The sequence below is a fragment of the Phoca vitulina genome, unplaced genomic scaffold (assembly GCF_004348235.1).
Source record: "Phoca vitulina isolate PV1807 unplaced genomic scaffold, GSC_HSeal_1.0 scaffold56, whole genome shotgun sequence".
NCBI lineage: Eukaryota > Metazoa > Chordata > Mammalia > Carnivora > Phocidae > Phoca > Phoca vitulina.
The window spans coordinates 4,360,905-4,376,159 of record NW_022589759.1 but is presented as its reverse complement, the minus strand read 5'-3'; the positions used below and the strand labels follow the sequence as shown (position 1 = coordinate 4,376,159).

At 50.5% G+C, this 15,255-nt stretch overlaps 1 protein-coding gene across 1 annotated transcript in view; it reads left to right on the top strand.

Annotated features, from left to right (window-relative positions):
* ATP2C2 (ATPase secretory pathway Ca2+ transporting 2) overlaps positions 1-15,255 on the top strand; it is a 58,112-nt gene that overhangs the window by 19,635 nt on the left and 23,222 nt on the right. The window contains exons 3-7 of the mRNA XM_032389802.1: positions 1,779-1,895; positions 5,834-5,923; positions 7,231-7,266; positions 7,365-7,426; positions 10,801-10,909. Of these exons, the coding sequence (XP_032245693.1) occupies positions 1,779-1,895; positions 5,834-5,923; positions 7,231-7,266; positions 7,365-7,426; positions 10,801-10,909 (414 nt within the window). The remainder of the gene's footprint in view (positions 1-1,778; positions 1,896-5,833; positions 5,924-7,230; positions 7,267-7,364; positions 7,427-10,800; positions 10,910-15,255) is intronic.

The following is a 15,255-nucleotide window of genomic DNA, read 5'->3' as shown; positions in this document are numbered from 1 at the left end:
CCTCCCTTCCTCCCTTCCTCCCTTCCTCCCTTCCTCCCTTCCTCCCTCCCTCCCTCCCTCCCTCTCTCCCTCTCTCCCTCTCTCTCTCTCTTTCTCTCTTTCTTTTTTGGAGAGAGAGAGTCAGGGTGGGGGGCTGCAGAGGGAGAGAAAGAGAGTCCCAAGCAGGCTCCATACCCAGCCCAGAGCCTGACGTGGGGCTCGATCCCACAACCCTGAGATCATGACCTGAGCCGAAAGCAAGAGTCGGACACTTAACCGACTGAGCCACCCAGGCATCCCATCACGCCAGCGTTTTCTTGAGAATAATCCAAACATCTGTTTAAATTCAAGTCCTGCTTGTTAGTATTAAGGGAAGGAAATAGTCTTGCCTCACCTAGATGTCTTCCCTGTCCAGCAAACAAGTTTGGTTTTCTTTCTCTCTTGAAATGAATCTAGAAATCAGTTCAGCTTTCCCTGTCACCTCTTTCACCCCGTACAACTTTCTTGTTGCCGACTTTTTAAAAACAAGGATACCTTTGCTGCAACCAGAACAACAAGGTTGCCTTACAGAATTACCGATTTAATGTTAGTTTGTGTAAAGGACTTAAAATTGTATCTGGCACAGTGTATGTACGATATAATAATTTTAGCTATTGTTTCTATGGAGGGGCCTTTTTTCTGTTGTTTTCTTTTTAATTTTTAATTATGGTAAAATGCACAATGTAAAATTTGCCATCTTAAGCATTGTTGATGTACAGTTCAGGAGTATTGAGCCCATTTTGTGCAGCCAGCCTCCAGAACTCTTTGCGTCTTGCAAAACTGAGGTTCTGTCTGCATGAAACGGTAACTCCCCGCTGCACACCACACAGCCCCTAGCACCCACCTCCTCCTCTTCACCTCTGGCAATCTGACTACTCGCACCACCTCATGTAAGTGGGATCATATAGTCTGCCTTTTCCTGACTGGTATACTCAGCCACCACTGGGCCCCTGGGCTGTTCCCACCTCTTGGCTATTGAGAATAGCACTGCTAGGGGCGCCTGGTGGCTCCGTTGGTTAAGCCTCTGACTTGACTCTTGGTTTCAGCTCAGGTCATGATCTCAGGGTCATGGGATGGAGCCCTGTGTCATCCGCCTCCACGCTCACCAGGGAATCTGCTTGAGATTTTTACCCCCTCCTTTTCCCTCCCCCTTTGTTCCTCCCCCGACTCATACTCTGTCTCTCTCAAATAAACAAACAGATAAAAATCTTTGGGAAAAAAAAAAGAATAGCAGTGCTTTGAACATGGGTGTACACACATCCCTTCGAGACCCACCTCTTTTGGTATCTCTTCGCCAAGAAGGGTAACTGCTGCATCGTGTGGGGATCCTATTTTTAATTTTTTGAGGAATCCCCATACCGTGATGTATAGCAGCTACAGCTTTTCAGGTTCCCAAGGCCTGTTTTTTTTTTTAAAGAAGAAAATATAAGCGTTTCTGTATTTCTGGAATCCCCCCATACAATCCCATTGAATCCTCCCTGCTACAATCTCATTGAAATTTAGGCTTAAGGTTGTCTTTTCTGCTGTAATTATAGGGCAGAAGTGCAGGCTAATTGAGAAAGAACTGGCCTATGGGTGTTCCTTCTCTCTCTGTTCCTATTTGCTCGGGGTCTTTGAACAAGTTCCTTCTCCTTTGTGGACAATCCAATTTCCTGGTCCATTTTGGACGCGACTGGCTTCTGAAGTGGGAGTTCTGTGAGGTGGGCTCCCTGGCTGCTCAGGGCCCATCGGTGAGCCCGTGCTTAACCGTGTCCTTCCAGGTGGACTTAGAAAATGGGCTGTCTGAGTTCTCGGTGTCACAACGGAGACAGGTCCATGGCTGGAATGAATTTGTCGCTGATAACACCGAACCCGTGTGGAAGAGATATCTCGATCAGGTAGGTGTCATTCCTTGCTTTAACTTGTGAAAGCCAGAGAGGGTGGGATAGTCATTCATTCTTTAAATATTGATTGGGGGTGTCTTTGGACCAGTCTTGGGGTGCAGGGGTGCAAAGAGGAAGAAGGCTCCCTGCTCATTCAGGCTGGTTTTAGCCAGCAGGAGGGATGGCCATGAGTAGGTCTGAAACTACCCAGGCAGCCACGATCATGAATAATAGTTGTTACATTCATAGAGGATTTTTCACATGCTGGGCACCATGCTGAGTGAGTAAATAAGTAAGCATTAACTCACTTTATCTTCCTCTTTTTTTTTTTTTTTTTAAGATTTTATTTATTTGACAGAGAGAGACACAGCGAGAGAGGGAACACAAGCAGGGGGAGTGGGAGAGGGAGAAGCAGGCACTTGTCGCTCCAGTCTGCGGTTCCCCGGCTGCCCCAGGCATAGGACAGGGCACATGGGAAGCGCTCAGTAAAATGTCGGTTGGCTTTATTGTTAACTGTAGCAGACCACCTTTCTGCCTGTCTCCCTTTATGTGTGGGCTTAGAAGGGCCCCAAGCCAGGAAGAGTCTAGCCATCCATGGCCAGAGCAGCCCTAGTGGCATGTGGTGGGACCTTCCTGTTGGGTCTGGCATCTGTTTGCTGGGTCTCCTGGTGACTCGCTTGTGTTGGATGAGACTGGGCAGGTGCTTGGGATGGTCTGAAGATGGGGAAGGAGGGAAACTGGTGATGTCAGTGTTGAAGGACTGTCCAGGTCCAGCTCAGGCGAGGGCTGAGCCTATGGGATTGGAATCGGGGTTCAAGGTGGCACTCGATCCAGGCCTGGCTAGAGACCAGCACCGGTGCCAGCACTCAGAGTGGCCCCGGCCAGGACTGCACACCCCTGAGCTAGCCCTGAGCCCATGGCTGGAGGGGCCTGTTGTCCAGAAATAGACCTGCTGCTCCCAGAGTCCTGGGTGGGTGTAGCCTGAAGGGAGGGGAGGGCAGGGAGCCAGGTGGCATATTATGGAAGTGACCTGTGCAGGAGGACTTGCACCTGTGCTGATCTCTGCTCTGCTAGGTGACCTTGAGTAGGAGCTCTCACCCCACCAAGCCTCAGGTTTCGCCGCCCAAAACTGGGTGCTTGCTGTTTCATGGACTCATTTGTTCTAGGTCAGTGCTTTTCATGTTCCTGGCCATGGGCTGGGCACTGTGCAGGGAGCGGCAGCCAGACCAGCTTTGCTTTGGGGCATATGTAATGCATCACCCAGTGAGTGTGGTGGGGAGAAACGAGTCAGGACAGGTGCTAGGAAGTGATCGCAGGGCAGCTATTTTGGACTGCATGCTCAGGGGAGCTGTTTAACTGGTTCCTGAGGGGCCAGTCTTTGAGCAGAGACCTGAATGAAGTGAGGAAGGGAGCTGTGTGAGGGTCTGGAGGAAGGATGTGCAAGAGGGGGAAGTGCAAAGGCCCTGAGGCAGGGGAGGCCAGGCTCATGTGAGGATAACCGAGCTTCAGAAGGTGGCCTGGAGAATCCTCGTGGCCTGGTGTGTGCTGGGTGTTCGGCCCCTGTTTGTGCATCTCTCACCTCACTTCTATCCAACCGGGTGGCAAGTCTGTGATGGGCTCAGGGCTGAAATGAAATCTTATTCTTAGCTCTGCTGGACTGAGGTGTTTTTCCTCTCTGTACTAGGTTGAATAGTGTCCCCCTCAAACTCGTGTTGGCCTGGAATTCAGAATAGCACCTCATTTGGAAATAAGGTCTTTGCAGATGTGACTAGTTCAGATGAGGTCCTACCAGATTAGGGTGGCCCCAAATCCAATGCCTGGTGTCCTTGATAAGAAGAGGGGAGATACATGGAGATAGCCACAGGGAGGAGAAGGCCATGTGACCACAGAGGCAGAGACTGGAGGGGTGTGTCTACAAGCCAAGAACAACACGATGGCAGGCCACCACCAGAGGCTGGAAGTTGCAGGAAGGATTCTCTCCCAGAACCACCAGAGAGAGTCTGGCCCTACCAACACCTTCATTTGGAGTTCTGGCCTCCGGAAGTGTGAGAGAATCTGCCTACGACATTCTCTTAAGCCCCCAGGCTGTGGTCATTTATCACAGCAGCCCTGGACGTAATGCACCCTCCACTGGGCTTTCCTGAGCTCGAGTTTCCCTCTGCTCTTGGACTTCATCCTACCCGGATTTCTGAAGAAAGAGGGTGTCCACCTCCACTGGCGAGTGTGTGGCCTTGGCCGTGAGCTCCGCCAGGCAGCTCCGAGTGCAGCCCCTCCCTCTGCAAGCTCCCCCAGACCCACCCACATCCAGCGCTGTCAGATGCTCTCAGAACCAAAATTGGGACTTCACTGGCCAAAACCTTTTTAAAAATCTTTCATTAGGGAAAATTTCAAAAATATGCATAAGTAGAATAGTATAAAGACCCCCACATATCCATTATCTGCCTTCAATAATTATCCATCTATTTGACCCACTTTTATCCTTCCCTTTTTCTCTGCTGTATTTTAAAACAAATTCAAGATATTAAATCCTTTTGCCATCTGTACTTTGCTATGTATCTCTATCATTAGAGGACGTGTTCCTTTTTCTTGCCCTTTTTTTTTTTTTTTTTAACCGTAATGACAATACTCTTGTCCCGCTAGTACCATTATCACTTCATTGGCCTGATCCACTTCACGTGCCGAGTCCGCAGTCTGTTTTCCCCACAGGCCTCAAAGACGCCGCTTTACAGTTTTGTTCGAAGCGAAGTCTGAACAAATCCTACCTTTGGCTTTTGGGCGATGTGTCCCTGAAACTGTTTTAATCTAAGGCCTTTTTCTAATCCGTGACTTCATGCCCATGGAATGCTTTACGAAGTCCACAACATTAACCGATAGTTTATTTATATCCGGAAGTCTTCACCCTTCTGGAGAAACCTGTAGCTAATTAAATAAGGTCCATCTCAGAAACTTTGATGCATGTTTCAAGTTCTTGATACAATCATAGAAAGATTGTAGCTAAGAAGGTGGAATGTCGTCAAGTTGTTCAGTCTTGAGGATTCAAAATAGATGCTGTGGCTAACTCAGGGCTGCTGGTGACCTTACCCCAAAATGTCCTGTCCCTCATTCAGAGGAGATGAAGCCCAGCAAGTCTGGGGTGGGGAGTAAGGGGCATTAAATCCCTTCATGCACAACACTGGTATGACACTGATGTGCTTCTTTTCATGAGCAGCATGAATCACACATCTGATCATGTTTCTCTTTTTGCCTTGGCTCCTGGGAAGCTCAAGGCCAAACGCACAGCCCCATTTGAAACCACAAAAATAGGACTAGCATATTGGTATTTTAACTCCTACTTTGATCTTGATCTTTGGTCCACTCTCTCTCTTCCTGTTTTTGTGAGTTTGTCTTTATGTTTCCTTTCAATGGGCTGTAACATGAGCTACTATGTAATAGATCTGTGAAACGAGGGAGTAGATACATAAGGCAATAAAGTAAAAATCCTTTTGGGAAGTTTCTGTGGCACCTGTTCTCAGGAGGGACACCCCTGGAGCCCCCAGAGGCAGTTACAGGAGCAGGTTGGTGTGATTGGGACACATGGCACTGGGGACCTGGCGTAGCAAAGGGGACCCCTTGGCCATGCTGGACCAGAGTTGGCAAGCCACCAGAGGGGCTGGGACCTGGAGTGTCGTGGAGATGTGACAGGCTCAGTGTCGTGGAGACCAAGAACTCCAAGGCAGGGCCAGGGCTGCTGTCTGGACAGGCACGGTGTTGGATGACCCCCAGGAAGTCAGTGTCAATGAAACTGCAGTGGGGGGGGGATTTTGGGTGGAGGAGAACCTTTGGAGGGGGCGGTCTTCCTCCTGAGCCCTGGGGTCACTGTAGTGCTGGCCTGGAAGCCCGGCCCTGAGCGCAGAGCTGAGGGACTAGAAGAGAGCCCCGCACCCTTACCCCGCCACCCTGTGTTCTCTCTGCAGTTTAAGAACCCCTTGATCCTGCTGCTCCTGGCCTCCGCCCTGGTGAGCGTCCTCACGAAGGAGTACGAGGATGCCGTCAGTATCGCCATGGTGAGTGGGGAGGGTGGGGGGCTGCGCCGCCTCCCAGACCCCGCTGCCAAGGGGCTTACAGAGTCTTGGCATATTTTATTCAAGGAAAAAGAGTGTGGCTGTAGAGAAAAAAATAGGAAATAACAGCAGAAAGAAAGGAAAGCAAATCCTCGTCCTTCTCTTACCCCCTCCCTCCCCCGCCCCCGTGGAGGTGTCCTGGGTCATTTTGCCATCACTGTCTTGGTGGATACTCCGGGGGGCTTCTAGTGTCTTTCTTTGGGGAACAACACTGCAGTGAAGTCCTCTTCCATGACCCCGCTGTGCATGCAGCACAACGCTATCATTTGTAAGCCCTTCCCCGGATGTAACCGCTGAGCACCTATTTAAAAAGAATTTTTTTTTTAATTTAGGTGAAAGTCACATGGTTAAAAAATTAACCATTTTAAAGCATACAATCCAGTGGCATTTAGCACATTCACAGCGCTGTGCAACCACCAGGTCTAGCTAGCGCCGAAATACTTCACGGCCCTAAAAGGAAGCCCCCCTCCCCCACCCTACCTACCATCCCCCTCCCCAGACCCCTCCTTTCCCCCTCCCCACCCCTCCCAGCCCACCTCCCCAGACCCCTCCCCTTCCCCACCCCTCCCAGCCCACCTCCCCAGACCCCTCCCCTTCCCCCTCTCCACCCCTCCCAGAACCCTCCCAGAACCCTCCCATTCCCCCTTCCCACCCCTCCCAGGCCACCTCCCAGCCCCTGGCAAACCCGAGTCGGCTCTCTGTCTCTATGACCTCTGTGGATATTTTATATAATGGAATCATACAATATATGACCTTTTATATCTGGCTCCTACTGAATACCTTTTGATGACTGTCATTCCTGCTTCCCTCTGTCTGTCATGTGCTCTTTTAAAATACAAAAGCAGGCTCCTTCCAAGCAATAGTATTTGTTCCTCTGTTTAAAAGGCTGAAGTTTCGTCCATATCTTCTGATACCGTGAAACAATATTTACAATATGTTGTGTGAAAAGGCTGTTTATAAAAGAATGTGTCTGTATCATAGGATCCTGTGTTGTATGTCTATGTGGAAAAATCTAAAAGGGTACCCTAAAACGTGAACCTTTGGATGCCAGAATTTGGGATGATTTTTCTGTTCTTTTTCGGGGGGGGGGGAGCGGCTCATCTGTTTTATAAATTTCTTTGTGCTTGGTTTGCAAGAAGAAAGGAAATTTATTTGGAAAGGGGAGGTGCTGTGTCCCACCTTCCATGGACTCATTCACTCACTCACCCGACAGCTGGGTGCTCACGCCACCCTCCCCGTTTGTTCCCTAGGCCGTGCTGATCGTGGTCACTGTCGCCTTCATCCAGGTGTGTAATTAGTTCCTGTGGTCTTGGTCAGGGTAACCCGGGTGTGGCAGTGTGGAGTTCCCACCCTTGATTATCATGTTCCATGTGCTGCCTGCCAGGAATACAGGTCGGAGAAATCACTAGAAGAGCTAAGCAAGCTGGTTCCTCCCGAATGTAACTGGTAAGTCAGAGTTTCCCTGGAACTTTCTGGTTCATTGGAGGAGTCGGTGGGCTGGTGAGTTTGGCAAAAGTTGGGCAAAGTTTCTGTCCCTTGTAGCATGATTGAAGAGGACCATGTCTGTCCGGGGGTCGGGAGACCTGGCACCTGCCCTGCCAACAGATTACTGTGTGTCCTTGGGCATGTCATTCTACCTCTCTGGGCCTCGAGTCTCTCATCAGGGTCTAATCAGGGTGCCTGGGCTGGGGCCACAGCCGGTGGGAATGGCTTGGGGAAGAGGGCGGTATGGTGGGCAAAGCTGTGCCCATTTTTCCTGCAGAGAGCATTCAGAAGTTGCATTAAATTCTCCAAGAGGGAATGAGAGGAGCTGGTGATGTAGGGCTGGATTGGGCCGAGGCTTCAGGCCGCTGGACTGCGGGGCGAGATGGCACAAGGGTGACTGCCAGCCGGCCACGTGCCCTGCAGCCCTACCAGCCTCTTTCCTGCCTGGTCATTTCCACGGGGCCTCCTGTTATCCATCACACAGCCCTCAAAGGAGAAAGGAAGGACCAAACTGCAGTGCTGTGCGCTAGAACTTGCTGGGATGTTCTGTAACCCGCGCTGTCCAGTGCGGCACCATTGCTCACATATGACCCCTGAGGACCCGGGTGTGGCTGGGGCAACGGGGGAAGTGAGTTCTTCTCCCTTAGCGTAACTGGCCGGCGGGGGCTCGGGGCTGCAGTCGTGCACAGCGGAGGCTTAGAGCAGCGGCTGGGGCCCCCCACACGGAGGAGAGAGGGTTTGGCGCCTGGCTTTTTCTCCATGTAATTTCTAGTATGCCAGTAATCCACATGCTTACTCTCCTTGTAGAAGTGGACTGATTTCAGAAAAGGTCCAGGTCTGCGCCCCCTCCGCTGACCAGCTCTGCTGAGGTCGGGGGCTGCGTGTCTTTCCCAGATCTGCACGTGTTGCTCAAAAGACAGTAACTGAAAGTATCTCACGACCCCAGGGGGTTCGGAAGGGTTTAAACATATGGTAACTCTGTTTCCTGAAAGGTGATGTTTGGGGAAGAACCTTCACATATATTTGGATATAAATGGCAGAACTGCACCCCACGGCTGGGGATAGAAAGATCTAGTGGGATGAGTTCCACCTCAAGGAGCCAGCAAGCGAGGGGCGTGTGTGTGTGTGTGTGTGTGTGTGTGTGTGTGTGTGTGTGTGTGTGTAATACAAGGCAGAGAATAATGAATAACAGAGACAAAAAGGATGATGTGGAAGCATGAGAGAAGGTGAGTCAATTCTAGAAGGTTCACTGGGGACACTAAAAATGTCTGGGCTTAATAAGTAGACGAACAGGGCTGTCAGAAATCCAGATGTGGGATGTGTGACATCATACGAACAAACAGAAATGTAAATGATTTACGTGATTTGAGGATCTGATCTTAAGTTTAAATATCAAGTCTTGGCCTTTCAGGTGAATAGTATGCATTATTGATGTTCCCGGAAGTCACTTCTAAAAGATGATTTTATGTTCAAGGACAGCGGTGGCTGGCAGGCGGGTAGGGCACCGAAGATGAGCAGCCTCCGCCTCGGCATCTGAGGCCTGTTGTACGAGCCAGAAGAAACACCTGCCACGCAGGTCCCTCTTGGGTTCCCTCCATCCTCTGTGCACTCAGTGCATCTTTAGTGAGCACCTACTGTGTGCCAGGAGGAATAGTGCCGGGCTTACACGGGTGAGCCAGAAGACGAGGGCTTGGCCTTCAGAGCACTCACACTCCTCCCAGGGGAGGCAGATAATAAAGTGAAGGAGCAAGTTGACTTTGGACTGTGGCAGGTGCATTAAAGCCAAAATGGGGTCCCAGACCCGGAGCCACAGAAAAACCTCCGAGAGATGCCATAGCACGTGGTAGAAGAGTGGGAACGGCTCCGAAGAGCTGCTGCTCAGGCTGCCCTGATCTGACGTTTGGGGAGGAACTGACATTTAGGTTGAGACCAGAGGAACAGCAGGAGCCAGCCAGGGGAAGAGCTGAGAGAACAGCAGGTGAATCTCTGATGGGTGCTCTTGGCTACAGGGACAGCTCAGGCGCACAAACCAGAGAAATCGTGTCATCTCATGGCAAGGGATGTGAGGTGGGAGGGCCAGTGTGGTTGGTTCGAGAAGGCTCCGAGGACCGAGTCCTTTGATTTCTTCACCCTGCCATCCTCGGCTTGTTGGCTCTGTTCTCTGGCCGGCTCCGCTCGTGCTCCCAAGACCCCTGCCATAGCTCCTGGCATCAGAGGCAGACATGGAAAGATCCAGCAGAAGAAGGGGTCGTGTGTATGTGTGTGTCTACAGAATGAAGAGACCTTTCTCTCGAGCCCCCAGCAAATGTCCACTCATGTCTCAAAAAGCAGTGTTACGGAACGTGCCTGTGCTTAAGCCAATCGTGGGAAGGGGATGGGGTCACCTTCATGGTCTCAATCGGTCAGGTCCCCCTCCCTAGAACAGACGGCTCTGGGCGAAAGGGTGGATGTCTGAACAAGAGTCAGTTCTGTTAACAAAGAAGAGGGGAATGTCCTCTTCAACGTCCAGGGTTGGCCGAGACCTTGAGACTAGAAAGAGCTGGGTGTGTTCGAAGGCTGGATGGCCTGACGGGGAGCAGCAGGAACGGGGGAGGAGGCAGGTCCCGGTCAAGGGGGCCTTAGCAGGGCTTTTGGGTTTGAGTCCAAGGTCACTGAAAGCCATTGGAGGTTTGGAGCAGGAGAGAGTTGTGACCTGATTTTTGCATTTTCAGAGCTCTCTGGCCACTGGGTAGGGGCGAATCGAAGAGGGCCAGGGGTGGGGCAGGAGTGCAGCTGCGGCTGCGGCGTCCGAGGAGGGGGGGCTGTAACTGGAGCCTGTGCATAGAAGCACGTGCATTGTCCCTGGCACAGGCGGGAGGAGGGGTTGTGGCCCGATGGGGAAGGAGGTCCTAGGCTCCTTGGGTACTTACGATGCTCCCCCCCAACCCCGGCTCTGATGAGGCTCTTCCATGCTACTCAGCTCTCCATTGCCAGAGTGCTGTCTTCTCTGAGGACAGAAGCGCTGCCAGCTGCTGACTCCATTAGGAAGCTTTAGAGCCGCTGACCTACACCTACAGAAGCTTCTGGAAGCCATGCGGCTCCACCTTGTTTCCAGGCAGGGTAAACAGTAGTAGTCGCCCCACTTTTCAGATGAGGCCCAGGGTCTCCCAGAAGCCACACACTTTTCCAAAAGTCAGGGTATGTGAATTTAAAATATAATAAAACCATAAAGGCACAAGGGTTTGTCCATAACTGAAAGAGAAAGTGTGATTCTCTATTCTTTGCTCAGGTTTATTAAAGTGTGCAAAAATGGGATGTGATCAGCGTGCTTTTGCTTTTTCCCATTTCAAATGCAGCATAAGAGAAGGAAAGCTCCAGCATCTGCTTGCACGAGACCTGGTTCCCGGAGACATTGTGTCTCTTTCAATCGGAGACCGGATCCCTGCAGACATCCGTCTCACTGAGGTGAGGGGTCCTGAACCCTGGTCTGGGCGATACGCAGACTCTTAGCTTATCGGAGGCAGGCATTCCCTGTTACACACGCGCACACACACACGTGTGCTGACACACAAGGCATGAAGTCAGCAAGCAAGGTCATTGTAAACACAAAGCCCCTCAAGTTGTATTTCATAAAATATTTATTCCCATTTTCAGTAAAAGCCTAACAAAGTTTGGTGACATGAGTTTCTGGTTTACAGCAGGCTGCAGGAGCAAATTAAGCCAGGCTTGGGCTGAGAAATGTGGCAAGAGTTGCTTCTAGAAACAGCTACTCTGATGTCAGAAAGAGGAGATACCAGATTGCTGAATGACGAGGAGGGAAGCAGACCGATGAAGATGTAACTCATAGCCCAAGCTTTTACAGTTGTGTAGTTTGGGGACATCAGGCGGGCTTGGGGGGGCAAGCTGTTTCCCTGACCTTTGTGGGTGTCCAGGTGTCACCGGCTTACAGGACAATCCCTGAGGCTCTCGGAGACAATCCCTGAGGCTCTCGGAGATAATCCCGGGTTCCCGAGAAAAGGTTAAGTCCAGGTCAGAGGGATCTGTTGATGGGGTAATCTATTTTATGAATCCTTCCAAGAATACTAAAGAGTTGTTGAAAGTTCTCAGTGATCAAGGATTAGGCAGGTTATCTCCCCGAAGTATTTCTTTCCAGAGGATGTGTTTTCAGGAACTCTAGGATCGTTGGCCTGAGTTTGAACCGAGGGCCTGTCATTCACAAGCTGGGTGACCTGGAGCAAGTTACTTAACCTGTGTGTGCCCCGGTTTCCCCATTTGTAAGATGGGGGATGACGGTGCTGTAGGGTGACTTAGCATTACATGACGTCATAGATGGAGAGTGCTCCAAGCAGCGCCTGACGCGGGTGAGTGACGGGCATGTGTTAGAAATCAGGGGGCCCTGGGTTTCACACCCCTGCCCTGCACCTCCCGGTATATGACTTTGGGGAAGGATTGGCCGCTCTGGGCCTTGGTTTCCTCATCTATGAAAGGGGATAGCGTTCGTTCGTTCCACCTTGAGGAGATAAGACCTGCAACAAGCTCAGCCCGGTGACGGCTCAGCCCCGTGACCGGTCGCTGCTATCAGCAGTGGCTTGCTTCACTGTGCTCTCTTCCCTGCCTCCCCAGCAGTCCCCGAAACAGCTTTTAACCCCCAGGTAACTCTCAGTTTCAACGAGTTTTCTTCCTGACTTGCTTATGTTAAATTCTATTCTATTCTGTTAAATGCTATTGACAGCACAGAATGCTTTCTTCCTTGCCACCGGGCACAAACACTACAGATTTCCCTTTTGGCATTTTGCAACTCCATTGAACAATCAATAGCTTTGTTTATTCACAGTGGGATATTTGTGTCAGCTATTAAATTCTGAGATCCAGGAGAGCTTTATATGTAGTGTAAAGCTATTTAAGTCCAGGAAACAGCAGGTTCAAGAACGTTCTTAAAATAAGTCACCCAAGTACTAGCGCTCTTTGCATCCTGTGGGGAGGGGGTCACAAAACATTTTCTCTTCCCACAGTTAACCAAGGTCAAGGTCTAGGGGGAAGGCTAACCTGGACCAGCCAGTAGAGCAGGGACACGGCTCCTTCTTTTTCCTCTCCCATTTCTGGCATGAAAAGGGTATTGAATGGGATCTGTCAGGGCTCCAAGTAACGCTTTGTGTCCGAGGTGGGAGGCTGACTGGGTGTGAGGGACAGGAGGAGGCTTGCCCGCATGAGCAGGAAGTGACCAGAGCCCTCAATTGTCTTCAGGTGCAACCTCCTCTGGGTGACCTCTGGTGTCATGTGGGTTCTGTGCTTTGACTGTTTTCAGCCACTCACCCCCTCAGCTGACATGGTGCCTGGGAGGTCACCAGAAACTACACACAAGCACGCACACACACACACACACACACACGCACGCACACAACCAGCTTTGTTCCTTCTTGGTCCAGACACTCACCCTTACTCCCTGCCTCCCTGTTTCTCTCTTCTGGAGAGAACTAATGCATGTATATATATATATATATGAAGTCAGGTCTGTGCTAACCGCTGGGTAGAAACTGCCTCCCTCCATCTCCCAACAACCTTAAGGAAACACCACTCAGTTTTCTGATTTGAGCACAAGGACACAGAAGCCTGGAGAGACTGAGCAGCCGACCTGAGGTCATGCAGCAGTAAGTGAGGGAGGAGGTTTTGAATTCAGGTCTGGGGGCTGCAGAACCCCATCTGTCACCACCCACGTTGTGTGCTTTCCTGCTGCGATCAGCTGTTTTTTCTGACTTTTTCCAGCTCCCTGTCTCTCCCGCTGGGTTCCCCCCGTCTCTGTTTCCTATGGCTGTTGTAACAAATGACTACATACAGAGTGGTGTAAGACAATACAGGTGTATTCTCCTACAGTTCTGGAGGTCAGAAGGAAAATCGTGTCACTGGGTGGGGGAAAAAAAATCAAGGTGTTGGAATTTAAAAAAAGAACAAATAAACCTGAGGAAAGGTTAAAGCTCATGTCTTGGTTTGGAAGGTTGGGGTGTTGACTGAGTGTCAACCTCTAAGATTCCTGCCAATCCCAAATGGACTTTAATGAAATATATTCAGGATTAAATATGCTTAATTGAAAGATGTTCTGTAGACCAGAATAAGCTCTGAGTCTTACTGACCTCTGCCTATTTCCACATGCCTACTTAGTTCCAGTTACTACCAATTCTCTTGTTCCTCCTGGCTGGCTCTTCTGCCCACGCCCACCGCCACCCTTCATCGAGAGCCTTCCTCTGTTGTGCTTGACCTGTATTTCTTGGACTGTAGGCTTCCCATCCCATTATAGCCTCTTCCAACATCTAACATGATTTTGTGATTTCATTCACCTCTCTTCTCTGCTCAAGACTTTTCCTGGTTCCTCATTACTTATAAGGTACTATCCAAATTTCTTTTTTTTTTTTTTTAAAGATTTATTTATTTGACAGAGAGAGACACAGCGAGAGAGGGAACACAGGCAGGGGGAGTGGGAGAGGGAGATGCAGGCTTCCCGCCGAGCAGGGAGCCCGATGCAGGGCTCGATCCCAGGACCCTGAGATCATGACCTGAGCCGAAGGCAGAAGATTAATGACTGAGCCACCCAGGCGCCCCACTATCCAAATTTCTTAAGCAATGCCAGATGCAGTTGAGTTCAACCACACGTTCCACAAGTGCTCTGCTCCATGTGGACCAAACCTCCTGTCTTCTTGCCTGTGACCACTCCATTCAGTACTGCTCAAGGGTAGGACAGCTCTCCATCCTGCCATGGCTTCAGCACCAGGGACAGCACCCCCCCAAGAATCTGTACCCCAAAGAGGGTGAATTGGTGCCCATGCTCAGCATACAGGGTCGCTGTCCTGTTAATGCTGGACATTCATTGTGTTAGGAGCTACTCCAGGAAGTCCTTTGACTTGCCCTTGATGTCCTGGAGATTAAAAAAAAAAACACAAACTCTAGATCAGCTGGTGGTTGTCTTTGTGGTTAATAGAGTTAAGAGAAATATATAGGCTTCAGTGGGTCAGGGATTTACTCCTCTCTCGAATAATGAGAGACTGGAATTGGAGTGTCCAGAGCCAATATGGTGGCTCCAGCATGGAATAAAGGGCCAGGGCTTCTCCCAGCCCCCTCATTCTGCCCTCCCATGCTTGTACCATGGCTTCTGGAGCTACTATAACGAAGGCCCAGGTAGGCAGAAGGAGGAAGCTAGAAGGGTGAAGAGGGCCTGCCAGCTCAGCCACCTTCCCAGATCCTACCCAGGACTGTTGGTGATTTCTTGAATCCCATTGTCCAGAAGGTAGAGACATTGTGAGTTGCAAGGGAGGCTGGGAAGTAATATTGTGTGGGAGGAGGGCCACATGGCCACCCCCAACCCCGATACCATTCCCAGTGGGGGTTCTGCTAGGAAGGGGGGCATGGTTATTATACATTCAAGGAGTAGCCCTTGTCATCCGTGGGGCCTGGGATCCCAGGGCAGTGTGCGTATTTATAAAAGGGGGTTATGAATTTTTAAAATTTGCAAGTGTAGAGAACTCACCAGCCCCTATTTGAATAGTGCCGATCTAACTGTTCTCTTGGGAGTTTGTAGGAAGAGGGCTTTTCTAAGTTGGTCTTTGCTGAAATGGCAAGGTCCTGAGGGGCAGAGATCACCCTGGACCCCTTCTATGTCCTCCATAGTATCTGGCACAGTTCTGGTTACAGGGGACTCACCTCTTGAGTGATACCTACTGGGTCTGTGTTCGTTTTGCAAGATGGTTAAGAGTGCAGTTTCTGGAATCAGAGCCTTGGTTCACACTTCTGCTGTGACATGAAGTAGCTGTATAACCTGGAAC